This window comes from Polypterus senegalus, chromosome 15, assembly GCF_016835505.1.
Source record: "Polypterus senegalus isolate Bchr_013 chromosome 15, ASM1683550v1, whole genome shotgun sequence".
NCBI classification, from domain to species: Eukaryota; Metazoa; Chordata; class Cladistia; order Polypteriformes; family Polypteridae; genus Polypterus; species Polypterus senegalus.
Genome location: NC_053168.1, coordinates 11640667 through 11662330, shown reverse-complemented (window position 1 = coordinate 11662330; position 21664 = coordinate 11640667). Strand labels below are relative to the sequence as shown.

The following is a 21664-nucleotide window of genomic DNA, read 5'->3' as shown; positions in this document are numbered from 1 at the left end:
TTACATTTTACAGATAAATCGTTAATTCATTTAAATGATGAATACTCTTACTGATTACACACATGGGGATGACATGGTGGCGGAGGGGTAGCACTGCTGTCTTGCAGGGAGTCACGTCCCTTCTGTTCCCTGCCTGGAGTTTGCGTGTTTTCCTGCTGCGTTTCCACAGTGGGCTCTGGTTTCATACCAAAGATATGCAGATTTGGTGGCACTAAAATGACGCCAGTGTGTGTGTGTGTGTATGTGTGAGTGCTTGTATTCACCTTGTGATGAGCTGATGCCTCATCCAGGGATTGTTTTTGCCTCGTGCCCAATGCTTGCTGAAACGGACAAATCCCTGGACTGATGGATTTAATCATTAAACATTCTTTTCAGAGATACTGTGGCAAGGTGTCATCGGAATTTAATGGATGTTTCAGGCAATTCACAAGACAGCGAAGCCGAACCTGTTCTCACGGTGATGATATCTCGCACTGCCACCTGCTAGATTCCTCGAGATTTACGTAAAATGTGCATCAGGAGTGTCGCGTCTCGTGAAGTATAAACCCGGCCTAAGTGTCAGCTCCTCTTTCTTGATGTGACCCCTGGCAGACCCTTCCCTGGTCTGTTACCACCTTTTGCCAGGCAGGTAACGCTCAACAACATACATCCACAAAAATATACAGTAGATGATTTTAAACATTTCATACATTTGAGATAATTAATTAAAAGAAACATTTCACAGTGATAAATACTAAGCACATTAAGATTAGAATATATGTGTTTTTAATCTAAATCATTTGCAAAAATATTAATCCAGTATAATTTTCCTTATAAGTGCTTTTTGTCTTAGAAATCCAGCATAATACAGTAAAACAAATTGTGTAAAACAAAATTACCGGCACCAAAAGTAGATGAATATTGTATGGTTCATGTAATATGCATCGTACAATGTGCCATTCATGGTATTCTGGTGTCAGCTCTCCAGTTTTCTCCATCCATCCATCTGTTTTCTAAAGCCAGTCATTCCTGTTCAGTTTCGTGACCCATCCTGGCAGGTTCTTTGCAAGATGGATGAGGCTGTCATGTCTCTGATACCTAACTAAGTTTGTTCTCCGATTTACTTCCTCATCCCAAAGCCCTGAAGGACAGATGGATTGAGATCTCCAAACCATTCAGTGCTCATTCAGCACCAGTCACCAATCCAGCTAACCTTCACGTCTTAGGAACGAGGAAGGAAATTCATCAACCTGCAGAAAGACCTAAGCAAACACAGCAATAATGCACACGCTCGACATCATTTTAATTCTTTGTTTTAATCACCATGCTGAACTTTGTTTGATGAATACTGGTGCCACTTACAAGGCTCCAAATCAACTAGATATTATTCTCCTTCAGCCAAATTTCCACTTAGGCTGGAAAGACGGATCCATATCCTTCTTCAACAGAGTGATAAATCCCATTTTTCCTATAAAATTCGGAGCGTACGAGTCCAACTCTCACGTGCTGTCGGTCTGTTTTATCCAGAGCGTAGGCCTGGTGTCTCCCATAGTCTGATGAGGACAGGACAGGCACAGGTCTTGACATTTCCTGCAAAAATTCAATTTGGTTGGTTATGTGTGTATCCAGCAGGGTGCGCTAGCTTTTGTAATTGTGGCGTGTCACATAAACCATATGGATATAATATAAAAAGGTGATACCCCTCCCTTAGTGATACGGCGGTAAGAAATCACATATGAGAAACAACTTAATGATGGTTTCCGTGGCATAACAGACAAAGAAAGCCATGATAAAGCCATCACCGAAGTGGGGGCCTGATGTGCAGAGTCTGCCATTTTCGTCTCTGCGTTGGAAGGATTTTCTGTATTGGATGATGTTATCTCCCATCCGTTCGTCGGCTTCAAAGGTGACATATTAAACTTATATTCTGATTACAATGTGCAATTTTTTTTTTTTAGCACTTTTTTTGATGGACCAGCAGCACGGACAACAAAAACACAGCATTATGTTGCCATTTTCATTGAAGGCCAGAATCTAATAAGTTCTGTAGGTACATCAGGTGGCTCCATGCATAATTAGAGAGCTAGCTGTGTTATCCAGCAATGTCCGCTGTAACTTTAAAGTAGGAAACATGTATTGTGTTTAGACTAAATCTGAACGATGATCTGAATTTACTATGAGATTTGACTCAGCTGTGGGGTAGGACTATGGGATGTCCTAAAAGTTCACATTGTCACATCAATAACATGATACCGCTGTGCAGAGGGGCTGTGCATTTTAACTTGTGGCGCAGTAACTTTGTTGACTCACAGACTACAACCCTGCACATGTAGGGGTATTCAGTAATCTTAACATTATGATTCAAAGGTGATTTGCTCCAAGTTCATTTAAAACTGCAACAAACCACAATGTCAAATTGGCATGCGTGGAGGACAGCTGGGACCCTTGCCTGGCCGGGACGCTTGGAGGGGGACAATACCTCCCCTGGGACACACAGCTGCCCATGTTTGCATTGGGGCCACAGGATCGGAGCTTTTGAAGCTCAACCCTCTTGGGGCCTGTGGCCACCGCCAGGTGGTGCCCAGATGGTTCTGGAGTCATGGAAATGCAGCACTTCTGCCACACCAGGAAGCGCTGCCAAAACAGGAAGTAGATACATCCTAGTGTGGGGCCTTTTGTGATGTGAAATTTTGCATACAAGTTGATAAATAATTTGTATTTCTTTATTTGTAACTTACGCAAAGCAATGTAATATTAGTGTTACATTACTGATAATAACAGCAATGGTTTGATGGTTAAGACCCCGAATTTTAGAATTGAAACTCTTTGTAATTTTACGACAGGGTTGGGGGAAGTGCATCAAACAAGTCTGGCAAGTGATTCTCATGCTGCCAAACTGCCAAGCTTAACCTTAACAAATGGTTTTGGGGTTGGGTGTGAAGGTATTCTGTCCCTCGATTGGTCTGAAGTATGGCTATTTGGAACTGGCCTTTAAGTACAACAAAGCTCTATTGGCTGTAGGGGTTGGGCAGAAAATCTATAAATTTGCTTGTTTAACCTCACACTATCTCTCTTACCAAACTGCTGAATGACCATCTCACACCATGAACTGAAAAGGACAACACAATGAAGAGCACAGCTCGGCAGCCATATTGAGACAGGCAATGCGGCCTGTGCTGAAGAAAGCTGACCACAAATGATGCCTTAACTAAAGACATTTTAAGTAACTAACAAGTCTGTGTGCCGCCTGAACTACACATCACCATTTATCAGGTTGTATGGTTGTCAATATTCAAATGTACTTTGGATATTGTTATTATTTATGAATATTATCAAAAATACATTATTTAAATTGTAACTTAACTCCTGCTTGTCTTTTACTATACCTAATTGCCTGAGGTTATAGATGTAGAAGGGAAGGTGGGGAGAAGTTATAAAGTACAATACTTCATTAAGGGTGGTAAGTCTGTGAGATTTGAGACATTCTGTCAAAGGCTACACTTTAATAATACAAAAGGGGGAAGGACAGTAAAATAATACTCTACCAACACAAAACAGGGCCCATGCCTAAGGTCATCATGGATCACCTGGAGCACATCCAGGTATAAAAGGGGCCACTTCACTCTATTCAAGGAGCCGGAGTCGGGAGGCAGAGGACAGAGCTTGCGACTGGAAGAGTGGAGGTGGCAGAAAAAAGAAAGAAAGAAAGAAAGACAGAAAGAAAGATAGAAAAAAGAATTGTGAGCAATACTGTTAGTGATTCTGTGCACTGTGAGAGGAAAAATAAATTGTGTGTCCTGTATCTGACTGGGGCCGGCCTGAACTTCCACAGATGAAAAATCGAAAACTAGATCTGCCTCACCCTAAATTGGATTTGAATACATGTCTACCAACAGGAATCTACAATTTGTTTCAGGAAACTAGAAATGACTAATTAAACACTTAATTAGACACGACATCCTCAATGGTTCTCTTTCTACGATTTTCTAGACAAACGACCTTGGTAATTAGAAGTTACTAATAACTTTTACAAATCACTCAATTTTGACATCCTCATTGATTTCTATCAAAAATCTTCTAAACAAAACAACTCATAAACACTCAAACAAGATGTCCTAAGTTGTTCTCTTTCTATCATTTTACCAAAAAAAAAAAAAACTTTTTCGTGGCCCACCCTGTTAATAAATGATATGGATAGGAGTATAAGTTACAAGCTGGTTAAATCTGAAGATAATACCAAGCTGGATTGGCAGATAGTCTGTTAATTATTAGAGAGGGACTTGGACAGCACACAGCGTCGGGTAGATTTCTGGCAGATGAAATTTAATGCAAGTATACAGTATGTAAAATATTACATGTAGAAAGTAAAAATGTAAGGTTTGATTAAACAATCAGGTGTTTGAAATTTGAAAGGACACCTGGTGAGAAGCATTTAGGAGACGTAGTGGACTCAACACTATCAACTGCCAAACAGTGTTCAGAAGCCATTAAGAAGGCTAAGGGAGTGTCAGATTATATAGTGCCTTGATGTGTGGACTACAAGTCACAGGAGGTTCTTTATGACACACTGGTGAGGCCTCATCTAGAGTATTGGGTGCAGTTTTAGGCCCATCAGACAGAGCAGCACTAGAGAAAGTCCAGAGAAGAGCGACAAGTCTGAGTCCAGGGCTACAGGGGATGAATTATGATAGAAGATTAAAAGAGCTGAGATTAAGAGTAGACCTGACTAAAGTGTTTACATGTATGAAGGGAATTAGTCCAGTGGGTTGAGACTATGACTTTAAAATGAGTTTAACAAGAACACGGGGACGCCATTGGAAACTTGTTAAGGATAAATTTTGCACAAATAATAGAAGGTTTTTCTTTACACAAAGAACGAAAGACATTTGGAAAGAGTTACCAAGTAGTATGGTAGACAGAAAGACTTTAGGGACTTACAAAACTCAACTTGATGTGTTTTTAGAAGAATTAAGTGGATAGGACTGGGGAGCTTTGTTGGGCTGAGTGGCCTGTTCTCTTCTAGATTGTTCTAATGTTCTAAAATACTTGAAATGTTGTGCAATAACAAACATTACTAGTGTAAGATTTGGTATTGTAATAATTAATCGAATTCAGGGTTACAGGGCAGCAAAGTAGTAGGGCCCACTCACAAACTTGTAATTCACATTAGAACAAGGTAAGCTAACCTGGCCATCTTTTGAAATTTTCAAGATCAAATTCAAGTTTGTGTGTACAAGTACACATTGGGAAAACACAATGGAGAACACATACACTTCACATGGACAACATCTCAGTGCAATATTCTAACCCCAGACACTGGATCCATGAGGACTCATTGCTACCCACTGAACTAAAATGCTGTCCAGTATTATAATAATCTCACCAAACTTAAAGCTCTTATTAAAGTGTTCTTCACTTAATCATGAAGGAAATGAAAATGGTAGATTCAGAGATAGATAAGTACGTAACGGAGAACAAAAGTGTCAAAGGCCATCCGATGGTTTAATATGAGCCTGACTACTGTATACTTTTCATTCTCTCCTTTATGTGAACTCCAGCATTCAACTGCCTATCGACATATGAATATTCTCGAATACTTCTTAAATCAATATTCTTGTTTGGAAATCATTGTCTTGGATAAACTGTCAAAATAATTTTGATTCTTTGACTCTTGAACAAAACTAATATACTCTATTTATCTAAACTTGAGATAACATTATTCTCCATTTTATAGATTTGAATTCTTTAGAGTGTCAAAGTAAATTTTTACATGATTTGTTAAGAAAAACATCCATCTTAAAGCAGTGAAAATCTTGGGCTTTTATATTTTACCTCACTGTGCACATCAAGTCCTCTGCTCTTAGCGTGTTCTCTGTCATCACGGTGAAGCTTCTCATTGTAGCCTTCAGATTTTCTGAAATGGCAGTCAAAAGCTGAAATATGTTGACCCTTCACATTAACATAGAGAGAAAGAGAATATAAAAATTAACATTCATATTGCTGCATGAAGTACACTTTAAAGCAATGAAAAATAAATATATCCATATTCAATATTTAATTGCATTATAACTGAAATTATTCAATTTTGAAAAATCTAACACTGATAGGAAAGCTACAGCAATAATAAAATATTTGTATAATAATAAAATGTCATACTAATTATGTATTTAATAAATTAATTATTGTATGCATTATTAATTATTAATAAACTATTAATTTAATAAATTAGTTATTTTATTAAATGAAAAATTTTATAAAATTTAATAAAAATTATTTTAACACATTATTTTATTTATTAATAATTATTAATTACTTTGATTAATTTCATACATTATTTTATTAAATGAAAAATTGTACAAATGTAATAAAAATTATTTTTAATACATTTTATTTATTACTAGCAAAATACCCGTGCAAAGTACTACCTTAAAAGTTTTATTAAGAAGAAATTTAAATCTTTTTAAACTGAGGGAAAATATACCAATAATTATTTGTTAAGGATCTCTTTGTATACCACATTGTGAGTTCGGCCCTCCGGTTGTAATATGATGAAGCTGTGCGCTGAGCTTACTCTTGAGCATGTAACGTACAGTCAGTCGCCATGTGAACAGTAATCTTGTCTCAAATCTCACAGCTTGGATTGCTGCTGTCATAATCGGTTTGAGTTTCATGGTTTGTTTCAATTACGACAGTATTTGTAGGACTTGTGTTGAAGAGACATTCGGCATCTGTTAAGCGTTGTAAGTATACAACCGGTTTCATCGATAACTTCACATCCAGCTTTTGGGAGTTTAAACATTCATAAACATCAAAGTGTCCACTACTGAAATTGTCACCTGTGAATCTAAGATGTTGAAGAGGCATTGGCGGTTGTCCAAAGGTGGAAAATATTTGGCCATTTCGGTACACTTGAAAGCGACAACCGAACAATTCAGTGGCAGCCATCAACTCACATGTAGAACCATAGGTGAAGGGCTTAAGCATTTCACTCTTCTAGTGCTCCTGTGTAGTCTAATTATCTCCTGTACCGTCATCAGTCCACACCTTGAACCTGTCCCAGTCATTCAATACATAAGACACAATGTTCCTCCGGATATCAAGAGTGAGCCTGATATGGCCATGCAATATGTAACACAGAGAATGGAGAAGGTAGGTGCCATCTCCGGGCATGGAAACCACTCGGTAAGTGACAGTTCTTTGATCGATGGTGATTACCTCGATAGACATGTTAATGCGGGTACGGTTGGAATGATAAAGGAAATGGGTACCTGAACAATGTAAAGTAAGTCTAAAATACCTACACAATAACTATAATCGTAATAAATGAACAATAAAACAGCGGAGAAGCCGTGGATTAAATAAAAAGGCTGTAGTTATCAGCAGGGAGACGTGAATCCCGTGGCGAAGCAAGGAGGGAATGTAGAGACTGGAGCGACGGACGGCCTTATATAGGCAGGCAGCCAACAACGTGGGAGGCGTTGGGATGGGGGACCCAACGCCGCCTCACACGGTGACTGAGCTGCAGGCTATGGACATATATATGTCTGTAAGTAGGATTCAGTTAGCTTTGGGAACCCGCATGTCAAATTTCTTGAAGATGGGCCATTAAGTAACAAAGACTGTTGAAAAGTTCAATATGGCGGCCGACAGTGGCATCATACCACCGAAATAAGTACCAAATTTCAGCCTTCTACCTACACGGGAAGTTGGAGAATTAGTGACATTGGAAACTTCAATATGGCTGCCGACAGTGGCATCATACCACTGAAATAAGTACGTACATCGGTTATGGTTATCGCAGGGAAGCCACCTACCAAATTTCGTGAAGATGGGACCATGCATTCCGGGGGAGATGATACTTTATCCACACTTGCTCCCCTGGTCCTTCCAAGGCAGAGGTGTCCCGGCGGGCAAGGGCCCCAGCTATCCATGACACCACCACCTTGGGCACTGTTCATGTTGAGTTTTCACATTGCCCTCTGTTAGGGTGAGCTTTCTGCTGGGCTGCAGTTCTTCTCCCACATCCCCAGCCATGCCTATTACATTAATTTACAGTTCCAAATTAAAACTTTATGGGTGGGTGTGTGTGTGAATGGGCCCTGTGACTGACTGTGGGGCACCCACTCAAATAGGGCCAGGACAGGCTCCAGCTTCCTGTGGCCCTGAATTAGTCAGGGTTTGAGAATGGTGTTGTTTAATTGTACAAAAGGTGTAGAATGGGTGGAACAGTGGTTAGTGTCATGCTCACAATGTTTAATCTAGTGAGATCTCTCTTAAATGGTAACGTTCATGTCTGAAATGCATGTCAGGTAATAAAAAATGAATCCATAAAAATGGATTGCAACACATCTTTGCCAATATACATATTAATAAAAATATCTAACACGAGAATACAGCATGGTGGCAGAATAAAGGGTAATACTTGCTGAGTTATAGTACAGATGGATCTTACCGTCATGCCTGCTCCATAGATGGCCTGGCAGTCATCCTATTTGCCTGAAGTCTGGTTGGTGTTTTCAGCAACACGTGGAGTTGATGTTTAGCGGACCACTCAGAAATAAACCTTAGACGGAAAAATGCAGCGACCCACTTTAGTGGGTCACTGAAAAAGGATGGGATGTCTTCAATACACGGACCTTGTCAAGAGACAAATCCCAGACAATACAAATATACAACAATAAATGTTTATAGCGCATCGTGTCGAAAACTAAACCTTTAACATTAGTTCAGTGGATCAAAACTGTTACTTTAAAAGGAGTTTAACAAGAACACGTGGACACATTTGGGACCTTGTTAAGGGCAAATTTTGCAGAAACATTAGGAAGTCTTCAGGGAGAGAATCATAGACATGTGGAATGAGTTACCAAGTAGTGTGGAAGACAGACAGTAGGACTTTAGGGACCTTCAAAACTCAGCTTGCTGTTATTTTGACAGAATTAGGTGGATAAGACTGCCATGCTTTGTTTGGCAGAATGGCCTCTTCTCATGTCCTGTAAATTCTTATAATGTTCTTATTAGGGCTGTGTATTGGCAAGAATTTTGGACAGAGGGGTACAGATGAACATCTGAACAGAAAATGTATTCACAATGCATAAGAAATTAATACACAGACTCGTAGGGTATGGAGGCGATACAGCAGATGTGAGGGGCACTTGGGAGTTTAGGTGCAAATACAAAATTGGGAATTCTAAATCAAGAATACAAATTCCTCACCAGTCCTAGGCCTTAGGATGTGCCTTGCCATGGAGCTGAATAAACTAATCACGTCAATCAATAAAACCCCATTTGAAGGCAGCAGCATTTTGGAGGAATTTTTCAATGTTTTTCAGGGCAATGGTCACTTTCCAGAGGAGTGCAAAATTTACCTGAAACCTGAATGTAGTGGGAAGTCAAGCAAAAGTACCCCTTTTATTGGCTGACTAAAAAGATTACAATATGCAAGCGTTTGAGGCAACTCAGGCCTCTTCTTCATACAAGATGTGTGTCATTTTGCTTGACTTCTCACTACATTCATAATGGCTAACACGGTACAACACCCTAGTAGTACCTGAAACCTGAAGCAATTCCTGTTGTATGCTCACCTAGAAATATCCCCTTGGTGCTTTGTGACCATTTAAAGCCTAAGGCAAGAATTAGAGGACATGGAACAAGCCAGAATGTACTGGTAAAGTCATTGAAAAAAACAGAATGGGCAAACTTTTAAGCATTGGTATAGAGAAAGTTTTGAATATGCCTAGACCCACATGATCTTAATTAAGCCATCCAGAGACCTCGTTTTTTTTTTAACTGCCATCTTTGGAACAAGTTATACCCAAGCTGGTTGGTGCACAGTTTTTTAGTGTCCTAGATGCTAGACCAGCATACTGGGTTCATGAGACGGAGTCATCGGGGATCCCTATTAAACTACCTTTAGCACTCTTTTTGATAGGCATAGGTTCCTAAGGCTACCCTTTGGGATTGTTTCAGCACGAGAAGAGTTTCAGAGGAAAATTAATGAGGCATATGAAAGCCTGGATGCTGCTGTTGATGACACACTGATATATGGCTGCACAAAAGAAGAACGTGACCAAAATCTCAGAGGAATGCTACAGCAATTTAAGAAAAAAGGGGATAAAGTTAAACTTAGAAAAGGACACTATCTGTGTGTCAGAAGGGAACTAGTTAGACCACAAACTTATCAGAGACGGCTTCAAGCCCGATCCAGAAAATATCAAAGCGATTGAAGAAATGAAAGCATCAGGTAACAAAGTGGAATTACTGTAGGAATAATAATATACCTCCTCCTTGAACTGTCACCTTATCGTGGTGGAGGGGTTTGCGTGTCCCAATGATCCTAGGAGCTATGTTGTCCGGGGCTTTATGCCCCTGGTAGGGCCACCCAAGGCAAACTGGTCCTAGGTGAGGGATGAGACAAAGAGCGTTCAACAAACCTCCAATGAAAGAAAAAACTTTGGACGACGTTTTCCCTTGCCGACGCTGGTCACCGGGCCCCCTCTGGAGCCAGGCCTGGAGGTGGGGCTCGATGGCGAGCGCCTGGTGGACGGGTCTGCACCCATGGGGCTCGGCCGGGAACAGCCCGAAGAGGTAACGTGGGTCCTCCTTCCCATGGGCTCACCACCTATGGGAGGGGCCAAGGAGGTTGGGTGCAGTGTGAGTTGGGTGGTGGCCGAAGGCGGGACCTTGGCGGTCTGATCCTCGGCTATAGAAACTGGCTCTTGGGACGTGGAATGTCACCTCTCTGAAGGGGAAGGAGCCTGAGCTAGTGCGCGAGGTCGAGAGGTTCCGGCTAGATATAGTCGGACTCACCTCGACGCACAGCTTGGACTCTGGAACCAATCTCCTTGAGAGGGGCTGGACTCTCTACCACTCTGGAGTTGCCCCGTGAGAGCGCCGAGCAGGTGTGGGCATACTTATTGCCCCCGACTGAGCCTGTGCATTGGGGTTTACCCCGTGGGCGAGAGGGTGGCCTCCCTCCCTTCGGGTGGGGAAGGGTCCTGACTGTTGTTTGTGCGTATGCACCGAACAGCAGTTTGGAGTATCCACCCTTTTGGAGTCTCTGGAGGGTTGCTAGAGGGCATACCTTCTGGGATTCCCTCGTTTTGCTGGGAGACTTCAATGCTCACGTGGGCAATGACAGTGAGACCTGGAAGGGCGTGATTGGGAGGAATGGCCCCGATCTGAACCCGAGCGGTGTTTTGTTATTGGACTTCTGTGCTCGTCATGGATTGTCCATACGAACACCATGTTCAAGCATAAGGGTGTTCATATGTGCACTTGGCACCAGGACACCCTAGGCCTCAGGTCGATGATCGACTTTGTGGTCGTGTCGCCGGACTTGCGCCATATGTCTTGGACACTCGGGTGAAGAGAGGGGCGGAGCTGTCAACTGATCACCACCTGGTGGTGAGTTGGCTTCGATGGTGGGGGAAGATGCCGGTCAGACCTGGTAGGCCCAACGTGTTGTGAGGGTCTGCTGGGAACGGCTGGCAGAGTCCCCTGTCAGAAGTAGCTTCAACTCCCACCTCCGGCAGAACTTCAACCACGCCCCGAGGGAGGTGGGGACATTGAGTCCGAATGGGCCATGTTCCGTGCCTCTATTGTTGAGGCGGCTGACGGAGCTGTGGCCGCAAGGTGGTCGGTGCCTGTCGTGGCGGCAATCCCCAACCCGTTGGTGGACACGGCGGTGAGGATGCCGTCAAGCTGAAGAAGGAGTCCTATAGGACTTTTTGTCCTGTGGGTCTCTGGAGGCAGCTGATAGGTACGGCAGGCCAAGCGGACGCGGCTTGGTTGTTGCTGAGGCAAAACTCGGGCATGGGAGGAGTTTGAGAGGCCATGGAGAACGACTTTGGACGGCTTCGAGGAGATTCTGGTCCACCGTCCGCGTCTCAGGAGGGGAAGCAGTGCAGTGTCAACACCGTATATGGTGGGGATGGTGCGCTGCTGACCTCACTTCGGGACGCTAGGGTCGGTGGGAGGAGTACTTCAAGACCTCCTCAATCCCACTAACATGCCTTCCACGAGGAAGCAGAGCCTGGGGACTCTGAGGTGGGCTCTCCCATCTCTGGGACTGAAGTCACCGAGGTGGTCAAAAACTCCTTGGTGGCAGGGCCCGGGGTGGATGAGATCGCCGAGTTCCTTAAGGCTCTGGATGTTGTAGGACTGTCTTGGTTGACACGCCTCTGCAACATCGCATGGACATCGGGACAGTGCCTCTGGATTGGCAGACCGGGGTGGTGGTCCCCTCTTTAAAAGGGGACCGGAGGGTGTGTTCCAACTATAGAGGGATCACACTCCTCAGCCTCCCTGGAAAAGTCTATTCGGGGTTCTGGAGAGGAGGGTCCGCCGGATAGTTGAACCTCGGATTCAGGAGGAACAGTGTGGTTTTCGTCCTGGTCGCGGAACAGTGGACCAGCTCTTCACCCTTAGCAGAGTCCTGGAGGGTGCATGGGAGTTTGCCCGACCGGTCTACATGTGTTTTGTGGACTTGGAAAAGGCATTCGACCGTGTCCCTCGGGAATCCTGTGGGGGTGCTCGGGAGTATGGGGTACGGACCCCTGATAAGAGCTGTTCGGTCTCTGTACAACGGTGTCAGAGCTTGGTCCGCATTGCCGCAGTAAGTCGAGCCCGCTTCCAGTGAGAGTTGGACTCCGCCAGGGCTGCCCTTTGTCACCGATTCTGTTCATAACTTTTATGGACAGAATTTCTAGGCGCAGCCAGGGTGTTGAAGGGGTCCGGTTTGGTGGACTCAGGATTGGGTCACTGCTTTTTGCAGATGATGTTGTCCTGTTTGCTTCATCAGGCCGTGATCTTCAGCTCTCTGGATCGGTTCGCAGCTGAGTGTGAAGCGGCTGGGATGAGAATCAGCACCTCCAAATCCGAGAGCATGGTCCTCAGCCGGAAAAGGGTGGAGTGCCCTCTCAGGGTTGGGGGAGAGATCCTGCCCCAAGTGGAGGAGTTCAAGTATCTCGTGGTCTTGTTCACGAGTGAGGGAAGAATGGAGCGTGAGATCGACAGGCGGATCGGTGCGGCATCCGCAGTGATGCGGGCTCTGCATCGGTTGTCGTGGTGAAAAAGGAGCTGAGCCGTAAGGCAAAGCTCTCAATTTACCAGTCGATCTACGCTCCTACCCTCACCTATGGTCATGAGCTATGGGTAGTGACCGAAAGAACGAGATCGCGAATACAAGCGGCTGAAATGAGTTTCCTCCGCAGGGTGTCTGGGCTTTCCCTTAAAGATAGGGTGAGGAGCTCAGAGTAGAGCCGCTGCTCCTCCGCATCGAGAGGAGTCAGATGAGGTGGCTCGGGCATCTGATCAGGATGCCTCCTGGACGCCTCCCTGGTGAGGTGTTCCGGGCACGTCCAACCAGGAGGAGGCCCCGGGGAAGACCCAGGACACGCTGGAGGGACTATGTCTCCCGGCTGGCCTGGGAACGCCTTTGGGATTCTCCCGGAAGAGCTGGAAGAAGTGGCCGGGGAGAAGTCTGGGCCTCTCTGCTCAAGCTGCTGCCCCCGCAACCTGATCTCGGATAAGCGGAAGAGGATGGATGGATGGATAATAATATACATTATTTACCCTAATAAAGTAAATTATTTACCCTAACCGTAATGGTTAATTATCTGTCCAAAATTACTCCTAAGCTTTCAGACGTAAGAAAGCTCTTGAAGCAGAACAACTTTTTCGGGGATGCGCAGCATGACCAAGCAATTAAACAGGTGAAAATAACTGAGTCACCAGACACACTGTTTTCTTTTCTGGGACAGTCCCATTTTAAGCATTGCACTTCCATTTTATGAACCCCATCCTGGAATTGTGTCCCATTTTTAACTAGTCAAAACATGAAGGGGAATCCAGCTCCCCTGTTTCCACTCTTGAAACTCCATGGGGGAAACTCTTCGATTTAATATTCACTTAGCATACTCACTGGATTAATGAGTCGTGCCCCATTTTGGAACCATGAAAATCTGACAAGCCTACTAATAACAGAGGGACCAGGTCAGATCCTCTCCTATTATGATAGATAGATAGATAGATAGATAGATAGATAGATAGATAGATAGATAGATAGATAGATAGATAGATAGATAGATAGTTTATTACCGTAATCCCAAGGGGAAATTCACATAAACAAAGAGCTCCTACTTCAGGTGGATGCATTGCAGCATGGTTTAGGTGCTGCCATCCTCCAAGAAGGCAGGTCAAGAGCCTATACTTCCAAGTACCTGAATCCAAGTGAACAAAATCACACGAAGATTAAGAAAGAGCTATATGTGATTCTCTCCAAATGCAAAAGGTTTCATGAAGATATATATGGCTGCAGCGTGGTGGTTGAATCTGACCATAATCCTTTGGAATTAATAATCCACAATCTCTTCTCAGCGGAGACCCCGAGAGTGCAGAGAATGAAATTTTAACTACAGAGGTATGCCACTGCCATCGTCCACAAATCTGGAATGGAAATTCCTGTTGCAGGTACCCTTTCATGGATGCCCATTCTGGGCAATGAAAGAAAGCATGGATGCAGGGAGTAGATCACGGCCTATCAAAGAAATCTGTGTTTAACTCGAACAATGTTTAATGCAAGCTAAGATTTTTTTTTTTTTTTTGGGTCAATAAAAGTTTGAAGCATTTAAATTATGCCATGACAAAAATGTCCCAGTGTTACATGCCTTTCTTTTGTCAGATGTCAGTTTATTATTCATCTTATGTGCCTATGTTTATTATATACAGTATGAAGCATGCTGTTAGGATCATTGGTGGCTATATAATGCTAAACCCACCATTAGTTTTATTTGTTTGTTTTAGCAGTTTGAGAACGTTCTGGATATGTAATTTTGCAGCCAATGCCATGCAGCCAGGTAATTTTAATAGAGGTCACTTGTTTTGGAAAAAGGGAAATGTATGTTTATAATGTTGGATCTTGTGTGATCTGACTGAAATGGTAAACTTCATATGTGAAAGCCATGCTGGATGATAAAAAATGTAATATGTAAAAATGGAGCCTCTGTCATAGCGACTGCCATAGTTGTCAATATTAAAATATCTAACAAGAGAACATGACACTTAGCATAGTTGTACCACTGCTTCAGAAGGACAGGACAAGAATTCAGAAATCTGGCCACCGTACCTTGAACTAATTGCTACAATGAACTTAGAGAGCACTTTATTTTTCCCCCGGTGGGAATTTGAGTTTAAACAGAAGATCAATAAATAAATAAATGCATAGAACAATTTAGCACTGCCAATGAACTGCTTCACACACAGGTGACACAGATGTGCAGTGGTGGGCTTCCCAGAACCTCATCGTTGTCTGTGTGACGTTTGCATGTTCTCCCATTGTGTTTTTTTATAGGTTTCCTCCCACATCCCAAATGTTGTGAACTGACATATCTTGGAAGGCTGCTGGTTCAAATCCCGTAAATGCCAAAAGGAACTCTGATCTGTTGGGCCCTTGAGCCAGGCCCTTAACCTGCAATTGCAGAGCGCTTTGAGTAGTGAGAAAAATGCTATATAAATGCAAATAATAATAATAATTATTATTAATTGGGTGGCACGGTGGCGCAGTGGTAGCACTGCTGCCTCGCAGTTAGGAGACTTGGGTTTGCTTCCCGGGTCCTCCCTGCGTGGAGTTTGCATGTTCTCCCCGTGTCTGCGTGGGTTTCCTCCGGGTGCTCTGGTTTCTTCCTACAGTCCAAAGACATGCAGGTTAGGTTGATTGGTGATTCTAAATTGGCCCTAGTGTGTTTGTGTGTGTCCTGCGGTGGGTTGGCACCCTGCCCAGGATTGGTTCCTGCCTTGTGCCCTGTGTTGGCTGGGATGGATGGATGGGTGTTTGTGTGTGTCCTGCGGTGGGTTGGCACCATGCCCAGGATTGGTTCCTGCCTTATGCCCTGGATTTGGCTCCCGTGACCCTGCTTTCGGATTCAGCGAGTTGGAAAATGGATGGATGGATGGATTTTTATTAATTGGTCCCATTGTAGGAATATGAATGGACACAACCTTCTCCATAACTATTTCCGACCCTCCAGGCCCCTAAATTGGAGTTTACGAGTCCGTGAGAAGATCAAGTTACTTTACAGAAATAACGCGCGTTACTCACTTATGCTTACCTTTCCTTCAGTATTGAAATAACTAAGGTCCTTCGAATATTTCCGTCCGGGAGGAATGTAGCTAAACGATGAAAGCGATGAGATCGGCGCATTATCAAGCATTTGTGTCTCTGACGTCGTTTGTTCCATCTTGAGAAGTATAAAGAAAAATACAACAAATAAATGAAATGCTGCTGCTGTGCTCGCGCCAATTATGGACGCCGCGTCCCTTGGTTGCCAAGAGACGCGCGCTCCCGCGAAGTCCCGCCCTCTGTCTTAAACGTCATTGGCTGTTGGAATCAGCAAGCGATTTATTGGCAGAAAGGTAGACGAGCCGCGGTGTTCGGAGGCTGCAGTTTGGAAGAGGAGCTTCGCGAGGAGCGTGTGTGATGCTGTTTTCTTCTCGAATAACAGGTTTTCTTTTCTATTATAACAATGAAACAACCCATATAAAATTCTGTTTCCTATATGGTAATTAGAAGTATCGGGGTCAGGACGTGCCTTATTAATAGATGAATTGCTAACCAACACATGCAGAAAGCTATACGAGTTTGAGATTGACGGTACTGCGTGTTACGTTGATGGGTATCTTTAAACGTGCACAGACCGTTCGGTAGCCAGTGGCTCACAAAGGGGAAAAGGGACACTTTAGGAGACAGAATTTCCTAAAATTTTATCCTGAACACGAGTGCTGTCTTTTATTTTGTGATTTTAATTTCATAGGGGCATTTGGATGTCACTTAAAGAGCATTGAAATATTCACAAACTTGGCAAAAAATGTTTGTCTATAATTGCTGTTCATGTCAGACTATAAAAAAGGCACTACAACCCCTCTGCTGCACAAACACTTAAATATTTATGGTTTAACATATCTTAAGACAAAACAGCATATTTAGTTAAACATACAGTAGTGATGTTTGTTTAATTAAACAAAATACCAGGTGGACCTTAACAGCACATCGTAGCACACCGCCGTAATTTAAAGGCTACAGTATGTATGAACACTTTCATTTTATGCAGCATGATTTTTAACTTGAAGCCAGAATAAAGACAATGTTGTGGAATACCATAATTGTATGATTCTACAGAATAAACACCATATCCTGTTTCCTAACATGTTCTGAAGTTTACAGAATTTCAGAAGTGCATAATTTTTTAACATTACATAATTATGCCAAGACAAGTACTCTGTCACTGTTAACTGTAAATCAATATTACTAAAATTAAAATTACTATTAAATGGAAAGAAAATACATAGTAAGTAACAAAAAACATAATCTCCATCTATAGTTCACTCCTTAACGTGAACAAGTACTTTTATTATCTAGTCACCTTATCACTGTTTTTTTATCCTACCCTCCTCCTGATACATCACCCCTGAATTATGCCCCCAATATCAAGTGGTACAAGACAAGAAATGCCAGTTGTCTCATCTACTTACCAAACAAAATAAAAACCTCATTCTTGATCTCCTACAGAATTGTAACTTTAGTAGCAATAATTAAATAATTCAGTGCAAACTGTGTCATGCTTGGATTCCAGAAACCATAGATGAAGACAAAGTGAGCCGTCAATAGATAGATAGATAGATAGATAGACAGATAGATAGATAGATATGAATGGCACTATATAATAGATAGATAGATAGATAGATAGATATGAATGGCACTATATAATAGAGAGATAGATAGATAGATATGAATGGCACTATATAATAGATAGATAGATAGATAGATAGATAGATAGATAGATAGATAGATAGATAGATATGAATGGCACTATATAATAGATAGATAGATAGATAGATAGATAGATAGATAGATAGATAGATAGATAGATATGAATGGCACTATATAATAGATAGATAGATAGATAGATAGATAGATAGATAGATAGATAGATAGATAGATAGATAGATAGATAGATAGATACTTTATTAATCCCAAGAGGAAATTCAAATATATGAGCATACTTTGCAAACACCTGAGTAAATTCTCTTTAAATCTCTGATTTCATCATGTCCCCTGATTGCTGACTCATTTTAGATAATCTGCAATTAAAGAAACAAAAAAAACAAACTTTTTTTTTTTACAGGAAAAACATAGTCAAAAGTTTACATTATTTTCACGTTATTCCAAATAACTGATATCTTCTTGTATAAAAACCATATTGAACTGCAGTTTAACATTTTCTTTGTTATTTAGTAGATTTTGTCCATCACCAAAATATACAAATATCTCCCCTTTTTTAAAGGAAATCATATCCTTTAGCAATAGACCGACTATCATAAACTGCTCCAATGAACGTCATAGAAAAAGCCTTCCTCCCCACAGCCATCAGACGACAGAACTCCTCTTCCGGTCACTCATCCACAAAAATAAGCAGCTAACTCTATATTTAATGGATCTCCTAGAACATTTTTTCAGCTGCTTAGATGTCCAATAACTCGTATTTTGCTTGTAATGTAAATAACTTTTTTTTTTGTTCTCAGAATGTGCAATATTTCACCGATATGTGCAGTATTTTTATGTGAAATACTTCTTGCTCACTGTGCTATTCTGTTCAGTAAACTAAGGATTTGGTAAGAGACTCAGATGTATTTTATGTGTTATATTTAATTCACCTGTAGAGCATAGTGAATGAATATTTATTGTAGTTTATTTTGATATTTATATTCTACTAGGGCTTCACTTCGCTCGCCAACCCCCGCAGCCTGTGCTTACACACCAGCCACTTTGCGTCTCTGCCGCTCGCGTTGTGAAGAGGGGGGCTGAACGCATCCCAAGGAGACAGGGTCGCTCCTCTGAAACCCCCTCTTAAACGGTGATACAATAGGAAACACATACAGGTTTTTTTTACCTCCTCTTTGCTCGATCAGCTGCTGGCTGCTGCTGTTGCTGTCGTGCCACGTGATCTGCATCTCGCACAGCGCTTCGAACATTTAAAAGCCTGTACAGCAGCTGTCCTACTCTTTGTCTTTTATTTCCGGCCCCGTGTGGTGTTAAATCTCTTACCACAAAGTCTCATCTTGTGGGACATGAGTTCTTGATATTTTTTAGTTTTTACTTTAAAAATGGAATAAGAATCTGAAAATCTAACAACGTCACATTAAAGTCTGATAAATTCTGAAAAGAATGATACCAAAGATATATATGTAGGTTTTAAAATAAGCCCGATTTAAAGCGTGACAAAAAAGTCACATAAAACCATTGCACAAAATCGTTGCACTTTTAGGCTTAGGATTTAATATATAGAGAGTCGATTTTACTTTGTATGCTTATTTGTTATATTTGCTCTTTGTGTTACTTGTGCCCTTGTCTGTCTGTACAGTTGTAAAATAAGGTAATAGAGTCGTTTCTATTATTTTACTAACTATGATGAACTTACATGGTAATTTTGCTCAACTCTTCTTATCACTAAAACGTTCATGTTGAGGTGTGGTCGCTTCCATGGATGGTCTGGCACAAGTCCACCATTCTTTTTCAATTTGTGAATTACTTTCGCTACTGTATTCTACATGATAAGCGATGCTTTACTAACGTTCTTGTAGCCTTGACCATTTTGTGTAAAGAAATGACTTCTCAAGTTTCTCAAGTCTTGTGACATTTCTCTTCCATGCGGTGCCACTATTGTCATCAATGAATGGGAGGGGATTTTACTTGTGAAGTACCCCCCTAAATTGTCAGTTATCTGGTGTGATGATTGATTAAATTTAATCTTTTATTACATTCCTGTTAATTAGCATTTTATCAAGTTTTATTCCTAAGACCTTCACTGGGGAGTGGGCTCATTCTTGCCGTGTGGCCTTAAATCTTATTTGCAACCAAAAAATCAGATTTGTTGGACTGTTTTATCGTATGGGATCCCATAAAAAGTGTTGATTCTACAGATGGCTTTCTCAAAAATCTTTTGAGTTGTACTCCTTTAAGCTGTGTACTGTAAAATGCTGAGTGTGTTTGTGAGCTTCTCCAGAATGCAAATCCCCAGAGCTGAACTTATTTCTGTATAATTTTACACAGATTTCCCTTTTACATGGAGTAAGACCAAAGGCTGAATTTCATTGCAAAACTTTGCTCCTGGGGAAAATAATCTAGTTGATATTTCATTCAGTTTATTTAGGACTAGCTGTGTTACCCGTCTAAGAATAATCAAGGTAGACCTCAGTAGAGACGTGTGCAGTGCACCGTGCAATTCATATGTCTCTGTCATATGCCATTTGGTATGGGATTCGTAATGTTAATGTTTGTGATGCACCTTCTATTAGAATGACAAATGCTGAGATGTGTTTAAAAGCAGCCTGCAATACCTATGGCATAGGTCAGGTAATGCCCACAGCACCAGTCACCAAATGCCCTGTGAGTCAGAAATCCCCTCACACAACCCTAATCTTAACCATAGAGTAACCGATGGATGTTGTGACCATCTCATAAAGCTGGTGCATAACGTAACTGACCTCATAGGTACTGCGGCCTTATTACACTCTGTTGCAAATGCAATGCATTTTATTAGTAAAACAGTTTGTGATGCGCCATCTGCTGGATTGACAGAGACATAGCAATTGGATGAACACATGGATACACAGTCACTTCTTCTTATGTAAAGGTGAATAATATTACCATTATGAACATAAGCTTTCATGAGTAAAGGATAACTGAATAGTAAGGTGGAATAGATGACATTATAACAGAATTGTGGTTAGTACATTTGATCCAAAAGAGTGGAATAAGAAGTGTGACGGGCGGCCACGGCCATTACCTGGAAGGACTCGGGGAGAGAGCATCAGCAGCACAATACCTTCCCCGGGACGCTAGAGGGCAGATCTCCTGGGCGGCTGTGGCACCATGGATTCCCGCAGGGCATGCTGGGACTTGGAGTTTGGCACAGCCCTATTGGGTTCCATGGGGACCACCAAGTGGAGCTGCTGGGAGTGATTCCAGGTCCGATTAATGAGCCACCCAAAACACTCCCAGGGCCATCGTAAAAGGAGCAGCCTCTCTCTATTCGAGGAGCCAGAGTCGGGAAGAAGAAGGGCGAATCTTGCAAATCCAAATCATATTATGGGATATCATCTACAGTTAAATTCTGCTACGTACTTCTAAATTTTTTATTTGTATACTGTATTGAGGATTTGGTCTGTTCTGTGTATTTTATTTTACTGACCCCCTTCTTTTTGACACCCACTGTACGCCCAACCTACCTGGAAAGGGGTCTCTCTTTGAACTGCCTTTCCCGAGGTTTCTCCCATTTTTTTTCCCTACAAGGGTTTTTTTGGGAGTTTTTCCTTGTCTACTTAGAGAGTCAAGGCAGGGGGGGCTGTCAAGAGGCAGGGCCCGTTAAAGCCCATTGCGGCACTTCTTGTGTGATTTTGGGCTATACAAAAAATAAATTGTATTGTATTGTGTATTGTAGGAGTGGAAGCGGAAGGACTGTGAATTGGCAGTTGAAGAAAGGACTGTGTTGTGGTGCTGTATGGACTGTGTTGTACTTTGGGGGAGCCAAGAAGGAACGCTTCCCTGGTTTTAAATAAAGGCATGCTGTGTGGCAGTTTGTATCTGTGCCTGTCCGTGTTGGGTTAATGCGGCTGTATGTGCCCCGGTCTT

At 42.1% G+C, this 21664-nt stretch overlaps 1 protein-coding gene across 1 annotated transcript; it reads right to left on the bottom strand.

The window, feature by feature from the left end:
• Positions 1-783: 783 nt before the first annotated feature.
• On the bottom strand, positions 784-16297 carry c15h5orf49 (chromosome 15 C5orf49 homolog). The gene is made up of 3 exons (XM_039737083.1): positions 16086-16297; positions 5812-5928; positions 784-1569 (listed from the first exon to the last, which is right to left on the bottom strand). Exons 1-3 carry the CDS (start codon positions 16212-16214, stop codon positions 1390-1392), a joined length of 426 nt encoding a protein of 141 aa, XP_039593017.1. The 5' UTR covers positions 16215-16297; the 3' UTR covers positions 784-1389.
• Between the last annotated feature and the right edge of the window lie 5367 nt (positions 16298-21664).

What these genes read in the sequence shown, in the direction of transcription:
- c15h5orf49 (XM_039737083.1), bottom strand. Translation starts at nt 16,214, where the DNA reads ATGGAACAAACGACGTCAGAGACACAAATGCTTGATAATGCGCCGATC. An exon ending in ATTTCAATACTGAAGGAAAG is followed by an intron (nt 5,929 to 16,085) that starts GTAAGCATAAGT and finishes GTTAATGTGAAG; the next exon opens with GGTCAACATATTTCAGCTTT. An exon ending in GACTTGATGTGCACAGTGAG is followed by an intron (nt 1,570 to 5,811) that starts GTAAAATATAAA and finishes GAATTTTTGCAG; the next exon opens with GAAATGTCAAGACCTGTGCC.